A 21,893-nucleotide genomic window follows, 5' to 3' on the forward strand; every position below is an offset into this window, starting at 1 on the left:
CTGAAATAAAGTGGGTATAATTTCATAGATTATATACTGTACGTAATTACTTGAAAATGCATCTGTTGCAGATCTAGAGGGAGAAATACATGTGCAACATTTCTTGTACTTCCACAGCAGATACAACAAACCAAGCGCCAGCTCTACCTGATCAATACTGGACATAGGTACATAAAAGCGAATTAGGTACAAAGATTGTTTGCTTGAGAAGAAACTCTTTATAAAACCAAAGAAAATAAAAAGTGAGGGCAACACAACATGCCTCAAAGGGAGGGGAAATATGCAGTTATAACAGAGACGGTGGGAGTAAGCAATCGTTGTTTAGTTTAGGTGTTTAGATTAAATTATATGCTTGTCTGTATGTAATTCAGGAAATTAAAGACGTACAGTATATCCTATGACATAACTCTAGCGCCCTACCCCCCACCTCACACAGTGCTGCCTTTAAAAAACAAGTTCTGGGATAAATACTGTAACTTGATCATATTGCATTTCCTATCAAAGTAAATTCCAAGAATGTGCTTGTTGCTGTAGATCAGTTGAGGATAAATGCATATAGCCTCGCTGTTAGCCTTTAAATGGTATTTTTTTGTTTGTCAGAACTAAGTTGTGCGGGTTCCCCATTCTGAGGGCACAGTGAAAGAGAGAACCCATCACCATAGGCACCATGTGGGTCACCAGCCATTTATGAAAGCCTCTTTGTTGGGGGACACTAAGCAGCAGACACCTATTGTGTCCAAGCCTACATGGAAGCGGTGACCCAAAAACAGCCTCCTTTTTCTGAACCCCGGGCTTATATAGATGTATGTAACAGGGTCTGCAAACACAAACATGCTGCATGCATCCATATTAAAAGGAGGATACGGGGGGGAAAAACATGATGCGTGCTACTTACATCTATTCAAAAAGTTGTCAATGCTCTTGTTTTTCCTCAGGGCAGGGAAGTCAAGGTCATACACCAGCGCGTCCAAGCCATCCTGAGGGGGAGAGAGAAGGGTTAACAGGCAGGCAATCAAAAGCTGCAGTGTCTTCTACTCCTGTAACATCACAGTCGGCATGTTCAAAGCAAACACGGAGTTTCAGCAGATTCTAGCAAAGAAATAGCAGCAAGCTTCCAGACTTAATTATAAAAAACAAGTCTGTGAGGCTTTGAGTGATTTTATGAGGTTATATCAGATCCATGATCACAGATGTTTATTAAATGCCACCTCAAAACATGCCATGGAAAGTACTGTGATTTAAAAGTCCCAATATCATTGTTGTAATCTACTTTAACATACCACAGAAATGTTGATCTATGCTTGTGAGAATTTTGAAATAGAATTGTGGTTTTAAACAAATCACCAATATGCCGAACTGACATCCTAAGCGCTATGTAGTGCGTATGTAGTGCGTAGGGCGTCACTTATGTAAAGTTACAGGTATGTTACTAGGACACGCGCAGGAGGAAGTGCACATCTGTTCATGCGAGTGTTCTAGTATTCTGGGACAGGTTGTTTACATCCGGAGGCGTCAGTCAGACCACAGATGTATTTATAAGGCATGCTGTTAGAGAATAGGGCCAGGCAACGTAAACTTAAAATAGACTCTTGCTTTTTCACACCATATGTAATTTATAATTCTAACTGATTTTATGTGGATAATGTTAGCTGCTTTTAGCAGGTAAATTGGGGCGTGTTGTCTTGCTTGAGGTTCGATACTGCAAAACCAAACAACTTCAAACAAGCGAGGTAACTATTTGACTATTAGACGCTTTAGCGCACGCAACCATGTTGACATTTAACACGTGTCTGAAGACAACTTTCAGGTTAGTTGAAAGTATGGAAGCTAAGGAAACTCCCCGTAATTACCCAAATGTACACATTCTAATAATCTAAATCATACCTCGAAATTAAAGATAAAATCAAGTAATCGACCAAAGCCACTAAGCAAACATGGACAAAAGGATTGTCCTACAGTTTACCAGTTCAACAACAGCTTTTATACAATGTATAAGAAAATGGCTGATGGCTGATATGACTAAAAGCAGGATTTCCCACCCTGGTCATAGTTTCTAATTAAAGCAACTGAAGAAAGTAATGATGCATGAGGCAACAGGGTGGTGCCTTAACATAACCTTACAGTGAGGTAAACCTAACAATATAGGACTGCAACACCCACTGAAGTTACTCCCACCTCTCCAGCTTCTGACCCTTACAATCCTTTTCAGGGCTAACGAAACATCAGCTGTAAAAGCAGAATAATAAACGACTAAACTGCAAAAGAATAAATACCCATCTCAACATGTGATGCGTTGTTGGAATTCCAAGAGCAACAGACAAACAGTACAGGCTAGATTGGCTCAGGTCAGGCATACAAGTGCTACTGGCAGGATTTAATCTAATCTTCCATAATCCAGAATGGCTAAAAGAAGACACACAAACACTTGAAAACAGCAGAGTCAATGTGATCCCAACCCTTAGCAGGTGTGCGCCAGATGTTGAAACAGAGCATCCTCTGACACATTGCCACAGGCCAACTAACCTACATTTATCTTCATCAGGTCAGACTTTAATATGGCACTCGTTCTGCCAAGAAAATACAGAATTAAAGTCAATTTTGTTAGTCAAAAACTTTATGTCAATTGTTGACATAAGCAATATCTCCTCTGAACTCTCTATCACAGCAAGAATGTGGTCGTTCCTGTCTCATGAATGATCCTCTGTTAAAATCGTGACAGATTCTTTTTTGCATCTCGGAGCAAAACAATGATGACACATGGTGAATCAGCAGCTCCGACATGGTGAGGAATCCTGTTAAGTAACTCTGCTGCTTCTGCTCAGCAGTGGAGGTCAGGGCCATCATGCCCCCCCCCACCCCTATGAGACTTTAAACAAGCAAGCGCCCCGCGGGATGGGTGGAAGCTGGGAGAAAGGCAGAGGGGAGGGGGAAAGGAAAAAATGGGAAGAACAAAAGCAACATAGACATTCGTGTAGACAGAATGGGGGAAATTAATGATGGGGAGGTTGTGATCTACACACATGGCTTAGCGAATCTGCTCGGCTTTTTAAACAATAAATTAAGTCAACATTGACCATAGGGTGTGAGAAAAAAGGACCTTATTGGTCATACAGTATCCAGCCAGCAAGCACTGGAAAAAAAGACACTGAAGAACCGAGTCCTTCAGGACCCTAATCACAAGGCTCTGTGCTCTGCAATGCACGTTTGCATAACTTCCTGCCGCAAGGAACTCTGGACAGCCACAGTAACATTCCTTAACAGGACTGTACACGTCAGAGAGCTATTTTAGGTATGTGGCCAAACAAGTTCTCAACAAAAAGTGAAGGAAGGGAGGGAAAAAAAATCCATCCCCAGTACAGAGAGACATAGTGAGCCTTATGTTCAATCAGCACCAGTGCCTATGCCTTGGTGCATGTGCGGCTGGCTACTCCAATAGGAGAACAAATGAAGGAAAAAACAAAGAGAAGTCGGAAGAGTCTTTAACCGAAACTGAGGCAAAGAGAACCAGGTTTAGTGTGTAGAACGCACAGGGACACATAATAGAGCGAATATGACTGAAGACAAAAAGGTGAGAGCAGCATCTGTTGCAGCTTTAAATCTCAGCATTTTTGCATCTCATGGAAAGATGAAAGAGATACAGCGGTGTGCTAGAGATGTTTTTGTTATCTAATCAAGAAATAGAGTTTGTTTTTGGCTGCATCAGCATTTACTTCAATGGCATCAGACATATTAAATGAGCCATTCTCCCCTGGACAAAGCCGCTGTCAGTCAAAGCTGTTCTCTGTGATCGATAGAGGCAACAATATTTGAAATTGGCGCCATAGCTGTGAAGAAAGTCGTACAAACAGCTCGTGGTTTCGCTCATTCTACATTCCTACAACACCCAGCGTGCATTGCGTCCCTGCCTCTGAAAGGAACGGCCCAGCAAGAGATGCTGGAGTTAAATGCTACCGTTTTCCAGTCAAGGACATTGATCGCTGCAGGCGATGGCTCAGAGCGGTACAGAATCCGAAATACGACGAGAATATACCGGTGGATCGTCTAAAACATCTTCAGGTCTGCAGTCTACATTCCAAACCTGACGATTTTGAACGAGACATGACATCGGAGGCGGGCGTTCCTTGATCAAGGAAGTGTAGTTAAGCGAGCTCCCTGGCCTCCGCCAGATGACGTGTTTTATGTAGTCTGGCGGAGGTTTTCCAGGACCCATTGGAGAAGCGGATAGCGTCCTCCAAAGGCACAGAGCCAAATTGCTTTTTTTTTTTTTTTAATCGATGAACTGGACCTTTAAAGTGATAGCTATCACAGTACAAATCATGTGGCAACATCTCTCTTTAATTACATTTCTTCCCATGGGACTTAAAGTCATATTAGCAGGTGTACTTGAATGCCTCACACATTGGTATATAAGTATTTTTATCTTCAATATCAAGCAGCCTCTGTGTTCTACATCTGCATTTTGTTTACAAACACACACACACACACACAGATGCATGGCCAGAAATATAAATATGTATCATAAGTAACCACAGCTGACTGGTTTGTAATCATCAAGGTTCAGGGTTAGCAACCACAATCATAAGTCAGTATCTGGCTGTAGCTATCAGACCACTGTGCCGCTGGGCCAGATGGAGCAGCCAGCCAGTACCACTAACATCTCTCAGCCCAAACTCAGCTCCCGGCTACGCTAACAAATATGATGCTAATGCCCCGGGATCACTGACAAAGCCAGTATTTCAGAGTAATTTGTAGAAGTGAAACTGTTCCTAGATAAGCACTTATTGCAGCTCTGAAATTTCCAATGGCTTAGGAGTTTGTCTGCTTTCCAGGCAACAGAAGGAAAAAGGCATCAAAGGACACAATGCTGCATCTGCATGCAGAAAGAAGTAGCACAAGGATGTATGTGTATGCAGCCTTTAGCAGCCTTCTGCGGTCTCTTTTTCACTGTAGCAATTGCCCTAAATCAAGAACATTATGACAACATTAATCATTTTTTTAACGATATTTGGAATATGTACTGTTAAAGAGAAGCTTGGATTATATTCTAACAACCTAACCTATAAGAAACAGAGCAAAACCATGCGTAAAATTCCTTCAGTGCAACAAGCATTGGGTGGCAGCACAGCAGTCCACAGGCTGTGTTTCACTATGTGGCAGTCTTGAGGGAGAAAAAAAACTTGCTGGGAAAACAAACTTGCAGGACTCCATGTTATCCTATTTCTGCTGATGCTGCCTCAGCCAGAGGGCGACACATCCCTGGGATTACTAAATAATAATACGTAAAACCATCTCATTAATGAAATGTGGTAATTATATAAAAAAATGTATAGTTATACAAAACGCAAAGGCCAGTGGTTGACATCACATACGGCAATTATTTCTTTAAGCTTAAGGGGAGAGAAATCCACACACATACAAGCTCTTTTCCAGACATTAAAAAGTCTGAGTTAAAATTTCCATGGGAGACTCAGCCACATCATCCCTCTCGGCATGCCAGCGCCAGGCATGTGGACCGGCCTAAGTCGGGCCCTGCTTCTCACTTCCTTTTCTGCCACCTCTTCAAGACAATATGCTTTCCACATGTGAGCAACCGTGCAGACAGCCGTTCGGTTTGCCATGCAAATAAAGGCAGATCCATTGCAGGTTGGGCCTGTGCAAAGACAAATGTGATCATACAAACCAATGAAGCTATTCAAAGCATGAAATACCACACTGCTTCCTCACTCGGGTACAGACAGCCAGAAAGAAATGTCACAATATAAGGGAATCCATCTGCTTTTGGATCCATAATGCTACAATCCACTACTACTGAGGGATTTATTCAAGTTTCTTTGACAAGTTCTTAGTCCAAACTCCTGCTGAACATAATATCTACTGACAAGAAATCCCACTTACCTAGAGAGACCGCATATCTAACAACTCTACTGGATAAACAGCAGTGACAGTGAACCCAGGGGTGGCAAAACAGGGGCATTCCATTTCCTTATGAGGTCCCAGCGAGCGAGAATCACTGTCACAAACGCTTTCATGTCAAAATATAATTGAGTTATTGCAACAGTGGAGAGCACTCACGAGTTTCCACTGACCAGACTCGAGATTCTCAAGCAAAAACTCTGCCGTCCTGCCAGCTCTGCCCTGGATTTCTGACCTCACTACAACCAATACCCTTCTTATTAAACATCATCTGAGTTCACTTCCACTATCTTCACTGGACAAAGGCCTTTGTAAGTGGGACAAACTAACAGCCCCCTAAAGGAGTAAGATGAAAGAAAAGCAGGAGGCTGTAAAGCTCAACGGTTGAATCAAAGGCAAAATTGTCCCATTATTAAGAAGAGTGGATCTTTTTAGTATGCATTCCTGGACATAATCGCTCAGTTGAGGGAATGCCGAGCTACAAATAGCTCAGTCAATTGTTGTTCCCATAGCTGAATAGCTGAGGGGTGCAGTTTACAACGGACAGCACTGAACCTTTCTGACAATAGGGATGAATCAAACGCTGGCTGTAACTGCTGCCACAAATACATGTTTTTCAGCTAAAGGATGCATTATTTATGATCAAAAACGGACCAAACTGGTAGGTAATTGGCTTAAATATGGAAATCTACAAGTTACAAACAGATGATAGAGTTCCTACCCATTTGCTAAAGCATACCAAAAGTTACGAGTGCTTTGTTGCTTCCAGAGAGGCACTAAAAGTCATCCTGCAGAGATTTAAAACACACCTAAAGTAGGTAATCCAGCACTATGTCATTTTTGTAACTTTTAATCCTTCTCAGAGAAACTGCACATAAGCCTGGCAGGGCATTAAGAAGAAGTAAGAAGGGAGAATTTACACTGAAAGGTGGTGCATTTCAGGATGCTCTGACATCCAAGATTCCAAACCAGTTACGTCTGCTGCATTACAACCAACTGTAAATAACAAGGCTGTGCAACAGCACAGAGAAAACAGTATACCATATTACATATGTGCCTCAATTATCCTTGATTTGTCCTTTACTGTTTAATAAAAGGTCATAATGTGGTTTTCTCCATGTTTTGAATAAATATGTAGAACAATGACAAAATAGAGAAGGTGACCAATGCACAAGTTTCCAAAAAATAGGGTAGAGTCAGTTCAGTTTACCACGTCTAAATGCTCTTTACTGCCAATCATCTGTCTCCAAGTGTAAATACAGACTACAGCTGCATTATCAGCACTGACAACACCTTACAGGTAAGGTTTGTCCATTAGGGCAAAGGTCGCTGGCACAAGACCAGGCGCTCTACATGGACGAAACAAGGTTTGACTTTCTTCTGGCTGTTACTCAAGCAGGGCTCCTGCAGATTGACTTTGCAAGGCAATTAGGAAGCATAGCAGTGACACTGTACGACAGCTCAGACTCAAGTTGCGAGTCTTAAGTTGTTCGGGCAGTTGTGTGACTGCTAAATGACGGCATGCTGTGAACGGACAAACTCTGAGAACCGGACTGAAGTTAAAACTCTGCCACATTCTTAATGTGACAATTGGTCCATAATTGGACATGAAATAACAAAAAGGTTAACATAAGCAAGTCCATTCTTTTACACTAGCAATTTTACTCCATAGTTTATTAGCTAAATAGCAACATTAACTGGCTATAATGAAATATGTAGTCATAAACTGCTCCCATAATTAGTCGGCAGATATTGCTGTGGGAGGAAATCTAATTTGTGTGGTGAATACAGGCAGGCATTAACCTGCAAATATGATTCAACACATTCATTATGTCTTTAATTCTCATAGAATAGTGCATGTGAAAAGCACAGTACTAGTTTTGTGAACGTGGCTTATTTAACTCATTTTAAAATCACTCAAAATAAGAGCACCCCCCTGACATGTACACGCAGCATTCACACAATTAATCACAGTCTCTAAATCTGGTTTACCAGCCTCGCAGTTTCCCTTTAATTACTCTTATTACAGATTTAGAGTCCAAATAGCAGATGAAAGAAGGATCAAAACACAGAGAAGTGAAAGCACCCCAAATGTCAAAGTGAGAAAAGAGACTGTGCCAGGCGGCCTTAATATATCTCCAATAGAGGTGAATCCGTAGCAAAACAAGTTCTAACATATCAACCCAACCATTAAAATTCATCAAATAATGAACAGATTCAGCTAAAGCATCAAGGGAAGAAGAAGCAACAATACATTTCTATTGACTCTATTCTAACTGACGTGCAATATAATGATTTTTGCCACAAGAAAAACATACAAAGACAATACTCAGACCCTTAATGTCAGTAAGCTTTCACGTCACAATGTCAGGAATTCTGTCTGTTCAGATTGGCTCTTAGAAGCCTGCCTTAGAGCACAATGATAGGGGAGGGGGCAACCATCCAGATAAGGCGCTCTTCTCTCCCAGCAGGATTTATTTAGGGGGTGAAGATAAGGGCGACATGGTACTGTGCTCAACAGGCCAGCCTGAAGCAGAGTGTTAAGGTGCAGGCCAAATGTCACCATCACACAACACAGCCCGGGCTTCTATGGGAAAAATGTATAATCCCAACAGTGCTAAAGCAATGCCAACTCGAGACTCAGGTACGGAAACATGGCCATTAAAAGGCTCTCATTGTACATTCTGATGGAACCTATTACTCATAGCCAAGCATGTTGGCTGCTTTATGAGTTAAATGTCCTGATTCACGGGCTTCAGAAACATGAGTCTTCAGTCCACATAATTTTGGTTTATGGGTAGCGAGCAGAGCCCACACCCAGCTACCTCAGAGCTGCCTGCATGGCTTCAACTCTCTCCAGACGTGCAGAATGGCTTTGGGACACACAGGGAACTCCAGGCCAGTCAAAGACAAGAGGTTATTTGATTAGCATGGAATTTTATTAAGCTGTGGGTGGAGTTGCATGGTCGCAGAGAGAGCCTCAGCAAAAGGCCTCCATTCATTGATCAGGCGAGATTGCAGAAAGGGGGGAAAAAAGAGAAACAACACCCTTGTGTGTGAGGCTGCCAGCAGGAACAGTCCCCGCAGCTTTCTGCCATTAAAAATGCAGAGTGTGTGCACTTTTTAGGTGAGTTTAATTGCCTCTTTCTGCTGCAGGATGGGAGGTCACAGAGACTAAGCATGTTTTTTCTTTTGGAAAGACAGCTATCTACAGCAGCCTATACAAACACTAAACAAGTAGGGTGTGTGGGTGGGGTTTTAGGACAAGCCCCCTTCCCAAAACAGCTTCACTGATGTTCATTTGCCTGGTTATATTTCCCACATCATACAACCAAGACACAAGAATTATCCATACAAAGTATGACCTTCTGGGCACAACAACAGAAGGAGAGAAAACACTGATTGCTAACAGTTTTGCTAGCTTTGACTAATATGACACTCTGCACTTCAATCGCACAGTAATTCTACTTAATCATGACATAATAATTAAATGAAACAAGTTCATTTTTGGAGGGCTTATAAATATTTATACCAGATGGGTGCATTGAGTGGTATACATGGTTGTATCACTATGGGAACAACTTCAGTTATACCTGCAAACACAAAACATAGGTGTGAAGGTCAATCCCTGTAAATCCAGGCAAATTATTCCATCCAAATACCCACATATATTTTTGTATCATCACACTATTCTGCGCAACTGCTCCTATGAGTCACAAAGAGCCAAATCCTTGTGACAACACTGTCACCCAAGCTGAGAGGCTCCTGACATCAACAAACACTTGACACAACAACATCCCCTTTGGCATCTACTTCATGGTGACTCAGTTCCTGGGATTGCTGCATGTAATAAAAACCTATGAAGGTGTTGCTTTAGGGTTTAGCACGTGGCAGCAGCCGCCTTCTTTCCACAGACAGGAGAGTCACTTCATGAGCCCGACAGGAAGCAGTCAGGGTAAACTTCAGCCAACAGGTGTACTGATGCAGCTGCTGGAGGCCTGCAGGTTACAACAGGCATGTGGGTAGACTATCACTTCAAATGAAGCTTACATAGGTAAATCTAGACTAAACAGCACACACAACCACCCACTTCCTAATGATCTAAACGAGCACAAACCATTCTTTGTTTGTATTGGATATTGGTATTGGTATTGGATTGGAAGTGTGGCTATATGGTGGACACCAGACACACGGTTGCCATCTGTCAGTGTATTTAAGCTACCATTGCTTTTTAATGAGTTTGACTCCTTTATTGAAGCTAGGTTATCAAGTACTGAAAATACATTGCTATTAAACATCAACCCCTATCACTAGCATTTATTGTTTGTGGCTGCGAGTTTATATAGTACTTGTTTTAAGGAAACAGTGGTTTCAAACTGTTGATTGTTTTCTTTTCGCACTGCCTAAATAAATATATAATCACACACTGACATGTTTTTAAACTTGATCAAGTGTGTGAGACAAACTGGCCTGTCGGCGTCAAGATCAGTACATTCCTTCAGTGACAATCGAGACGACTTGTTGGGAGTCGGAAAGTATTTCTGCTCCAAGGAGTAGACTGACCCCGGATGGTTGGCTCGCTTAGCTTAGCTGCTTCGCGAGCTAGCAGGCTACAAACTTACCAGAAGACAATCCGTGTTTACTTCTGACTTTGGGTCCTTTAACATGGCATCGATTTTTTCAAACCGAGCCTCCATGCTTTCCCCTCCAGACATTTTTGCTGTTAAACTCAGTCCCGCCGTTGGGTTATGAACAAAAACAGCTCACTGGCGAGGCAGAAGGCTGGCTAGCTAGCTTTAGCAGCCAGCGGTAGCTAGCTAGCCAAATGTTCCTTTCTTCGCGTGAACTTTACGCCGCACTTCAAAGAAAACACATTGTTCTCCTTGAGCTTGCACACACGATGAAACGTTTAAGGTTACGTTGAATATACAGAAGCCACATTTTCATAGACGAAAGATGATTTCCCAGTTTGAGTTGCGAATAACTTCAGTGGCAAAAGATAAATGCGGCGACAGATTAGTCAGCCTCCGCAGGATGCCACCGAGGATAAGGGCTTAAAATGTAGCATCCAAACAAAAGGCAATTAAAACAAATGTAATGTCTATTTGAAAAGCACAGTTTGTGGGAAGGTTAGTCCAGGCCTGTTCCCATATCAGTGCCAGGCCGTTGCAGAAAACGACAATAGAATCTGACAGCTCAAAAGTAGAAGTGGTGGGAAAAAAACTTCTGCTTCTTCCAAATGTCGATCAGTTTAAACACGGACTCGTTTCAGCGTCTAACGGCTGTCCCTCCGCTGCAGCCCGTGCATTGTCACTGATTGTCGATAGTTTCCCGTCCAAAACGGCTTAATCTCTCAGATAGAGGACGTATTATTCGGGTTTAGATATGTGTTAGTTTCCGAAAAAAAACAGCAGACGATGCCCGATTTTCTCCCACAGCCGACCAACATGTCCGCCTTCCTGTTCAAACACCCCGGAGAAGCAACTTCAAAATTTAAGTACTGCGCATGTGCCCTATCGAGGCGCATTCAAAGAGTTCAGACTGTTGATGGCAACATGTTGCTGTATTCAAATTTTACAAAGGTAAAGGAAAGGTCTCATTGAAAATCTATTCTAAAGTGTTTAAAGTGTACAAAAGTTAAAATCTTGTCTTCTATTGTTTATAATGTAATTGCATGCTTTCTAACCATTGAACTTACCCTTGATGGGTAATAGATGCTAATTGTTCTGCGCCATTATAACTATTTTTCTTTTGTAATCCATTCACTTGTTTTGTATTATATTATACTATATTTCAAAATTTTCATGTGAGGTACAGATACCCTTGGTAATGGATCAAATGCAGATAGAATTGTATAATATAATGTAGTATAATATGATATTTCTATCAAGTAACAGCAATACTTAATGTGGATCTTGATTATTGCTTATTGTGGGTTATGTATGCACTTGGTTCTAGACCATAACTGCAATACAGTAAATAGGCCATTCATTTCGATTTGATTCTACTTGTTTCTACACTGTTGTATGCATCACAGGGCCTTTCAATTCATTATCCAGGATGGCGGTTACTCCCCTTTTTGTTATGAAATGGTCAGAAGGTCATCAGTGACAGCAAGACAATGTTTTTTCCTCATATGTAGGCTACCCTAAACTGAATGAACTGAAGAAAGAGCAGAAAATAAATACAATTGTTCCTTTATAAGACTAGTCATTTTTGCTGTAATTATTGTATTATTGTATTTGTAATTATTTAATGAAGGTGTTTTTGATGTTGCAACAGAAAACTTGACCTCAGCGAGGCTTCCTGAGTAGATACATCTTATTGCCATATATGTGCCATGTGCCATAATTGAATTGCCTATTTGTGCTGTTCTATTATGCTTCACAACAAAAACAAAATCTGCCCCCTAATCCCATAATAGCCTGCATTGTTACTGTGAACAACATTAAACCCACCCCCCTAAAACATGTTAAAATATTACTTGTAATGATACATAAAATGTATGGGAATACCAGCTCCATTAAGGTTCCTATTACTTACTTGAGTCCACATGTAAAATCCACCCTGGTCTGTAGGAATAGATATCTTTCGTAAAGGTCGGTCACCATAGGCTAATCATCTTTTCAAGCTTATACTGCAGTGATTTAAAAGTTAATCCTCAGGTCACAGAGATTTATCACATAAGAACTCCCATTTAGCCGTTTCTTCCCTCAATATGGCTATTAGCGAGATTACATTCAAGAGGCTAAAGCTTATATCACCTCGAAGAAACTTTTAAGTCCTTTTTTTAACTGTTAGTTTTTCTCCTGTTCTTTTCACAGAAGCAGTTAGTTCTTTGAGTGAACTAATGACAAACAGGAAATGCTTCAAGGCATCTGTTGCAAATGCTGCTAGGTTTCTTTGGAAATGTTCAACCTTTCTAGTAAAATAATAGAAATGCTTGTGTAACTATCTGTATTGTAATCATGTTATAATGATACAAAATGAATCACTGTAAGAACTTTCTGACTCACTTGAAAAGAGATTTGTGTTCTCTCCCTCTCTGTCTGTCTATTCAGCTTGTCCCCCAACAGAGGGCGCTGTTCTACAACTTTTATGAGGAAAACTAAATTGCGCTCACAATTTTGATGAACCATGATTTGGACTGATATATTGACTGAACCTGCTTTCCCGGGCTCTTTGGAAAGTGTGAGTTACATCTTTATTAACTTGCATCAGTTTGTTTTGAAATATTCGTAAAAAATAATGGTGTCTGTACCTTTCCTTTCCAGTGCAGCCTGAACTCAAAGCAACAGTTCTGTATATCTGCCAACAGAGGGAGATGTCTTTATCTTAAAAACGAAACAGTAGTCTACATAAAAGCTTTTTTTATGTGTTGTCTCCATACATGCTTTATACAATAACAGCGCAAAACATGTAGTTTTTAAAGAAAATATAGCGTACTGGTAACCTAATAATAACCTTGCAGTATACGGTACCGTGCATGTATTCATGCATTCATACGTAGATGTATAAAAGTGAAACCAGAAGGCTATAAAATTATTTATGTATGCATTTATATATGTATTAGCGGATAAGTTTACTTGATTTATTAACTTTATTTGTACGTTTCTTTATTTGTGCTGTTATTTTTTTAAATAATATATATATATATATATATATATTTTGTTCGTCTTGAAATCACGTTACATTATAACTAGGGGAATACAGTTCTACTCAGTATGTTCTCCCCTTTTAGCATTATTTTTGCTTCATTTAACGTGTTAATCAAGTTAGGTAACCGTTTATAGTATGTATTTTTTGTGTACTGCTCTGAGTTTTTACCCTCCTATCGAAGCAACAAGCTGAACTGAACTTTTTCCTTCTCTCTTGTATTGAACCTAACATTACGCAGGCCTACAGTAATGTTGTGACGTCACTTGGCGGCTCGCTGGCCGTGCGCAGATCAGCTGTGTCGGAGCAGAAAGCAGCAGCAACAGCTACAGCAGCAGCGGTGTTCTTGCAGACGTGGAAGGAAAAAACAAAATACTCAACACTGGCCTGATTCCGCGTGGAAAAAGGTAGGCATGCATGCTGCTGCTCTTTTGTACCGTAACATTGCGTATATTCACGTGTCACGTTGATCATAAACCGTTAACGCTGCCCGGAGGATGGTCGCTCGTGCAGCCTGGTGGCGATCCGTCAACGAGGCTTTAATAACAGATGCTTAAACTTTGTTTTACCAAAGAATTACATATAGCGTTAAAGCTAGTTTTAATGAAGCAGTTTTATTTATACGAAGGGGTAATTAAAGTATGTCAAGTGTAAATGAGGTAGTCTATAATCCACGTATAAGCAAAGTCTGTCAGTTAGCCTGTTTGAATGCTCGGAAATACTGCATACAACACATTGTAAACAATTTTCCACAAATTTTTGCACAAATTATTTACATTTGGCCATAATGACTGTAAGTGACTTTTATCCAAGGGTCTAATTAGTCTTTTAATTAACGTGTTTTGCAGTGCATTGTGGGTGTCACTGTAAAACTTCCTTGGAACATAGTCAAATAGGGCAATTAAACCTTGTTTTAATTTAGCAGTCAAAAAGTTAATTAAATGGGTATCGAGATCAGTCTCTGTTCATCAAATGCAGTTAATACATTACATTCTAACTCTCTAATGTCACCCCGGTTGAGTAATCCTGCTTATATGTCAAGTATATCTGGAACCAGGCCACCAATCTACATGTTTGTCTGTTAAATACCACTCCAGTTGCCTAAGGCTCAGTGTTGAAACAGGCTTCAGCAGCTCAGATAAAGTCATATCAGATAAGAGTGACCAGGAGATGTATTTGGCGGTTTGTCATTGTAATTACAGGCAAACCAGTCTGTCTTGACTGTGTCTAATCTGCTGTTCCTCATGTTTCATGTCCCAAAGGTTGCATTCCTCCTTTCTCCTCCCCTGCCCCCTTCTGTACCTTAAAAATGTCATTAGAGCTAATGACAATTACATGCACGTTACATGACCCTGCAGTAAATGTGTTTATCTCACCAGATGCAGAGACAAAGATGATAAGGCAACTGTAATGTCAAAAATGATACTGAAAACTGATTCTTTTTATGTTAAAGCAGGATTTTAATGTTGAGTAATGTCAAGTCATGGCCCATAAGATTCACATTTTTGAGCTGTAAGATATTTGCATGCATAAATATTGCTCAAAAGCCAGCTTTTTGCTATTGTCTGCACATTTACTATAATTAACATTTATTATGGCCTGCTGCAACAGTATTGAATAAAAAATAACAATCTACTAAAGAGAAACATCGCTTTGATTTAGGTAGTACAGTATCATGTGAGTCCACGCTCCATCCGAGCAGTGTGGATTGTGACTTTGTGCTGGGTGGCCTGTCTCGCCCGGAGCACGCGAAGCCCTGTCAGAGAGGGCAAGGGCTGTAGGGGTCAGGGGGCTCTGAACGCTGACCATCTGGCCCTTGGGGGGCTGGTTTCCTCACTGGCTGCCTTTGTTCCCAACAAACAATTGGGACTTAATCTGGGAGGAGATAAGTAAGGCCCCCGTGACACCACTCCTGCGCTCGGACAGGTTTCCCTCTTTAGACTTGAAGGAGACATCTCCTTCTCCCCCGTGTGGCTTTGTGGAGGCCTGGAGGTGGTGAGGTTTGGCATCTTCGTTGTGGGGACTGTGGCGTAGGAACCCTTTATGTGTCAAACATGAGGAAGAAATTGGACTTTGGTCAGACCACTTTTCACAAGTGTTTTGTTGAAACCGTTGGCAAATTACAACCGTATATTTCTGATGAGAAAGATTTTCTACTTGTGGAGACACCTTATGCAATTTAAATTAACCACAAGGAGGTTTACCTCACCCAAAATTAGGCAACATAATTTCTGAAAACTGTTAAGCCAAGCTTTTATTTTGAAATAAAAATGGTCCCCTCTCTATATTTGGTTCTTATTAACACATAATGTGTACAAGACCTGCTGTGTGGCATTTCTAATTTGAAATAGATTAACCATGCTGCAGAAAGATAATTATTTCACATAAGGCAGTCGTCACCAGGGTAACAGATTGACTCCTTTTCCCTCATTACAGAGCACATCGGGACTCATCTGTTGCTGTTTATAACTCATGTTCGTCCCTCTGTTTATTTTTAGGAGGAAGATAGAAGATAATGTTCCAGTGACAGTGCAGCTTTTTTTTATCCACATGTGCTCTAATTATTTCTCCCTGTTATGACAAACCAGTGTGTGATACATCACTCAGATTTGTTTTCGGTGTCATAACAACAAGGCGTACATAACAATTGATTACCAATGCAGTAAAGAGGGTTCTGTTTCTGCTTTGGCTACATATCATTTTAAATATTGATCATATTCACACCAAACACGCTCACAGATCTTTAGCAACACCAATTTAGATCTCAAACACACCCGGGGACGAGTCAGCGAGTGCGGGCAGATGCTTCTCTTGATCCCTTCAGAGGTTCTTCTTAGTGATTGTGGGTCTTTCTGATCCCGAGTACAGATGGTACAAGAAGACAAAATCCCATCTCCAGCTAGAGAGATCAGAGCTATTGTCTCACACTGTCAGACAGGTGGTCCTAAAACTGCTGTCATGCCTAAAGTCAGGACTGTGTTTCAGATTGGGACCCTTGCTTGTGTTGACATGGACTGATGATTGTGTCTTTAAAACACGACCTGTGAACCTATAAGTAAATACTAGTAGTCAGAGTATTCACTGCCCTCAAACAGACTTTGCTGTAATGTCTTAGCAGCAAGCTAAGGAACTAGCTCTTGGATGTGAAGCTTATTGTAACAGTTTAACATACTGGTGTGTACAATCAGTAAGAATGCAGCATATCTTATGGCCAGAATCACCAGATCATCTATTTTGTGTGCAATTTCCAAAGCTATCAGTAATACCCCTTTCCCACCGAAATTAGCGCGTTGAGGCCTGTTTTTCAGACCCGGGAAGACCCCGCTAAGAAATGTCTCTGTTCCCATTGCCAGTGGAGTATATGCCTTTCGGCCTCTTTTCTGCTGCGTCACCGTCTGACGTCACAAACGCGTCAGACACAGGGTTAGTAAACAGTGAAGATGTTACAGTGGTTAGATCTTTATTCTATCAATTACTCATTCAGTCTATTTATTAAATTCGCCGCCAACAACTCTGGAACGATGTTCGAGCGCCGCTCGGATGGAGACGGGTGGAATTTGTAGCTGAGATGACAAGGAGTCCGACGGAGCATAGCATCGCGCCGGAAAGGGGTAGGAGAGTAGCGTGTCAACACGGGTTTTGTGTTCCTGTCAATGCTGATTGGAGCCAAGGCGATAATTACCAGGGTCTACTGCTGAGTCATTTGACCCGGGTCTGAATGCTGATTGTAAGAAAAAAAGCCGGGTGTTAGCGAATTTTTTGACCAATGGGAAAGCAGCTTAAATGTAGCTAGCAACTAAATGTAGTGGACTACAAAATGATATAAACTTTATCTGACCTTAGGACAGTACGGCCTTCTTGAGTAAATGTACAACTGGATTAAATCATATAGGTGCCAAATAAAACAGAAAGCACATAGACATTGTATATTCATTAAACTACCCAGCATGATACATTATCGTACACAGCAAGAGAACAGCCTGTATGATACAAGTCAGAATCATTCAGTTATGTTAGCAGCTCAGGGTCTGAGTAGAATAGTTGGAATAAGCTCATTACACACAGCAAGGTCGTTGTATATGAGCTTATGCAAACTGCTCAGTGGTTATTCTGAAGAATAAATCATCAGAGTCAGAAGAGTATCTTTCAGCCGATCTGCAGAGCGAGGCGTGTTCCGCCTGGCTGCTTGTAAACTTTTACCCTGTCCTTTTTATTGAGGGTCAGGAACACGGTGCTCACTGATAATGTCTGCATCTACATAAAAGTTAGAAATAAATACTCACACACTGTAATAGTAGTGGGAAGCTTGTGTTCTTTCTGAAGCAGGAAGTCACATCTTGAGGTTAAATGAGTTGTTGCTCCTCAGAAGCAGCCGTTTGAACAGTTTCAAGTAAGTCAAATTAAATTAAAGTAAGTTAAATTAGCTTTATGCAATGTTTCCTTTGTTGCTTTTTTGTCTATATGATTCCCACGGAGCAAAATGCATCTTAGAAAGTAATTTTCTCCTGCCTTGGCCTTTTTGGTGACCAAATCCCTCTTGAAAAAATGCAGCATGAAAGAGGAAGGAGGGAGAGCACAGATAAGGTCTGCAGAGGAGCAGGGGAGGATGAGGAGGGGAAGACATGGGAGACAAGGTTAAAACAGATGTGGGAGTGAAGAAGAGCGAAGCAGGGCAGCTGGATGCGGACAGAAAGTTAGAAACAGAGCTAACGCTTTTTATCCAGCCCTCACACTTGTGGCTGCACAGTGAAGGTAATGGACATACAGTAAGAGGGCAGAGGGGAAGGGGGGAGTGTGCACAGCAAAATGTGCGACAAACGTGCGTGTACTGTATGACGGTGGATGACACAGTCGACAATTGGATCATTAAAGCCAATCTCACAAAGGCCTGTGCCCCTCCCCCGGCTGAAAGGAGATGTCAAAGGTCTGTGACCTCTTCCATTTATGTGCATTGATCCCTCTGGTGGGGGGAGGGGCTTCCTCCTCAAAGCCCACCACCACCATCAGCTGTTATATCTTAGTTTCACCTGCAGGAAGCGGAGGAATAATTTGATTATTTTACTTCCCTTAATACTTTGGTTTGATTATATTTAATCAATTATAGCTTTAAATCAAGTTGAGACAATCAATTTGTCCATTAAGACAATAAATCAGTGGCAATTTTAATAAGTGATTGATTGTTTTTGTCATTTTATAAACCAAAATACTGATTTGCTTAGTCTTCTGTGATAACAACGTAAATAATTCAAGATTTTTTACCGTTTGTTGGACAAAAAAAGGAATGTAAATAAGTTAATTTTGTCTCTGGGAAATTGTAGTGCACTTTTTTATTAGGATTTATACGAAGGATTTATAAGAATTATTAAGAAATGACCAAATATTAGTTAGTGAGATGCAGCTCTATGGCAAGATCAAATACAGAAGCTAATCACAGCTGTTTAAACCAAATGTTAGGTGCAAAAAATATCCAGTATTTTGCCTCCGCTTTGTCGTACTGACTGCTGTTTTCAGCAGTCACAGTTTGATTTGCACATGTCTTGTATCTTTTACATTTATGACAAAACAGTGACAAAATATTGAATGCAATAAGTAAATTGGGGAACAGTGCATTTGAGCAAAACAGTTGTACTGTACCTTTCCAACAACACACCCCACAGAGAAGAGCCCCTCAATGTGAAGCACATATTAAACATGAGATTGAACTTAAGTCCATTTACCTTGAATTCATTTCTAGACACAAGTAACCTTGTTTTATACGCTCGGACGTTGCACATTTTCAACCTATACGGATCAACAAATCCATCTTTTCTTAGGAATCTACATGTCTGACCATGAATTTGTGATGTCGGGTGTCGCTCTACTTCACGCCTCTGTGTTTACGGCCTTCTCAGGAGTGAAGGGGAAAGGGAAAGGTTGTGAGGATGAAATTCCTCCAAGCTGAAAAATGCCTTTCTTTCTCTCAGCCTGCTTAGAGTTAGAAGAAACTTACTGTCAGGAAGGTAGAACATGCAATACGTGGGAGTGCAGCCAAAAACTGGAGCCTGAACATCCTGCTCTTTGTTGCAAGGCAGGCTTGGGATGCTAATTGTGTGTTTTGTGTGTGTGTGTGTGTGTGTGTGTACATTTATGCATGAGTGGAACTCGACCCCGGCGGATGGCACTTCCTGTTAGTTATCTCTGATTCTAACATGCAGGGCAGGTTCTTATCTGTCACAGCTGGGTCTCCTGGTTGACTAACCGAATGACTCAATGAACACAATCCCTCTGTTTCTGTTACATCAATAATACTTGTTCCTGTACTTGCAACTCTTTTCAGGGCAGTGTTAGAAAGTATATCATTGAGGTATTTGAATGCAAAGGTAAAAAATTTGGAAGTAGTGAAAAACCCTAATTTGCGCCTCCATTGGGCTCTTTTTCTCTATCCTCCCACCCCCACATCAAAGTTGAAAAGGCTCTCTGACAGAAATGAATTCAACTTATCTGGACATGCCCCCAAGTCGTTCGTCAGGAAGCGTGTCCAGAGCAAAGTCAAAGGGTCGCCTGTTGTGTTGTGTGTGTGAGTTTGCGGGGGAGTGATGGCATGTCAAGGTGAAGGAGGAAATTCAGTCTTTTGTTCCTTAATTTGCCACCATCATAAACAAATGAGCCCGCTAACCCTGACACTTGAATCCTTGCATCTTGCATCGCATCACAGCATCTGCAATTTTCCTCCTCGTATTTTTTAGATCAATCTCTTGTGTTTTCGTGGGATCCATTACATCAACTCATGAAGAGCAACGAGTGCACGCAGCTCCGTGGAGAGCACTTAGTAATGATACATCCTCATTCATGCCTATGAAACCTGGAGAGCATCCAGCTAAGAATCCCGTCTCGCGCCGTTCTGTTGTGGAACAGTGTGTTCTCACAGAGTGTACTCTTGCGTCCCCCCCCCAGTGCACAGATGCCAACCCCAGTGAAACAGTGCAGTACCTGCGGCCAGAAATGCCTGCTTGCTATGGACATGTTCTTTTTAAAGAGTACAGTGTGTGCTTTTCAGGCTGGATCAGAGTTCAGCAGTCTGGAGAAAGTTAATGGTTTTTAGGTACAATTTCATTGTTTTTCTTTTGCTTCAAGTGTCAGATTTTTTCACAAATCTAAACAACATTTGATGAGTCATCACAGTATTATGTCTCTTTTTTTATTAACATGACAGACACACCGGTGAGCCTATCCCTTTATTATTTTACTTTTATTGGGCTTTTATTGTTGCAATTATTCATAATATTTAGAGATCCTCTTGCAACCACTAATATGTATGAGACGACTAGTGGTATATTGAATATAAAACGTGTTGTTCGCAACATATTACTAAATAATTCTCCTATAATTATATGACATATTATGTAATACCTTTACCAATCTTTTCCGCTCATTTAGAGTGCCGAACGTGGTTGGTTTTTCTTTATAAGCCTAATTCCAGTTTAAGCCTAGGTAAATGTTTGATTAGTTCGAACTCATGCAGAGTCATGCTAAATTTTCCTTCTGATCATGATTAATGTAATATGTTATTGCAGTTCTATCTGAAACGTGGATAATTAAGCCCCTTTCCCACTGGTCAAAAAACCCGCTAACACTCAGCTTTTTTGCTTAGTGGGAAATGTTACAATTGGCATTCAGAGCCGGTTCAAATGACTCTGCAGTAGACCTGGGTAATTATCGCCTTGGCTCCGATCGGCAATGATGGGAACACAAAACCCGGCTCAACACGCTAGTCTCCGCCCCCTTTCCGTCACGAGGCTATGATGCACATTGTAGCTCCAGTCGCTGTCACGTAAATACAGAAGAACAACATACAACGGCGAATTCGTTCTTTGTTTCGTGCAAGATGCAGCAACACTGACAAGACAGCGATGGGAGAGAGCTTCGCCTGATCCGAGGGGAAGTTGGTTGTTCGCTCCTGTTTCCGGCGCGTTTGTGAGGTCAGGCGGTGACGCAGCAGAAAAGAGACAGAAAGGAGTATACTCCACTGGCAATGGGAAAAGAGACAATCCGCATTTGTTAGCAGGTCATCTGGTCTGAAAAATTTACGTCAACGCGATAATTTTGGTGGGAAAGGGGTATAAGTCCTCAAATACTACAAAACTATGGACGATCCCGCAGTCTTGTTTACTTCTTTTGTTGCTTTTAAAAAAAACAACATCAGGCTTGTAACCAGATGTCCCACATCACCACAGCAGCATCATTGCCTTTGCCCACATGTACTGTCCTTTAATCACAATGTGCACACAAAATGCACCAACACCATCCCAATGAGGACTTTCATCCTCTCACTCCCTCCCTCTCTC

General features: G+C 41.2%; 1 protein-coding gene across 2 annotated transcripts in view; it reads right to left on the bottom strand.

The window, feature by feature from the left end:
- The window catches only part of rock1 (Rho-associated, coiled-coil containing protein kinase 1), a 30,693-nt gene extending 19,322 nt beyond the window's left edge, over positions 1-11,371 (bottom strand). For both annotated transcript variants that reach the window (XM_069684263.1, XM_069684262.1), the window contains exons 1-2: positions 10,536-11,371; positions 896-977 (exon numbers count right to left, since the gene is read on the bottom strand). In XM_069684263.1, the coding sequence (XP_069540364.1) occupies positions 896-977; positions 10,536-10,628 (175 nt within the window). In that variant the 5' untranslated portion in view covers positions 10,629-11,371. The remainder of the gene's footprint in view (positions 1-895; positions 978-10,535) is intronic.
- Between the last annotated feature and the right edge of the window lie 10,522 nt (positions 11,372-21,893).

This window comes from Semicossyphus pulcher, unplaced genomic scaffold, assembly GCF_022749685.1.
Source record: "Semicossyphus pulcher isolate SPU_LCO1_2020_fin unplaced genomic scaffold, fSemPul1.0.p SCAF_7, whole genome shotgun sequence".
Taxonomy (NCBI): Eukaryota; Metazoa; Chordata; class Actinopteri; order Labriformes; family Labridae; genus Semicossyphus; species Semicossyphus pulcher.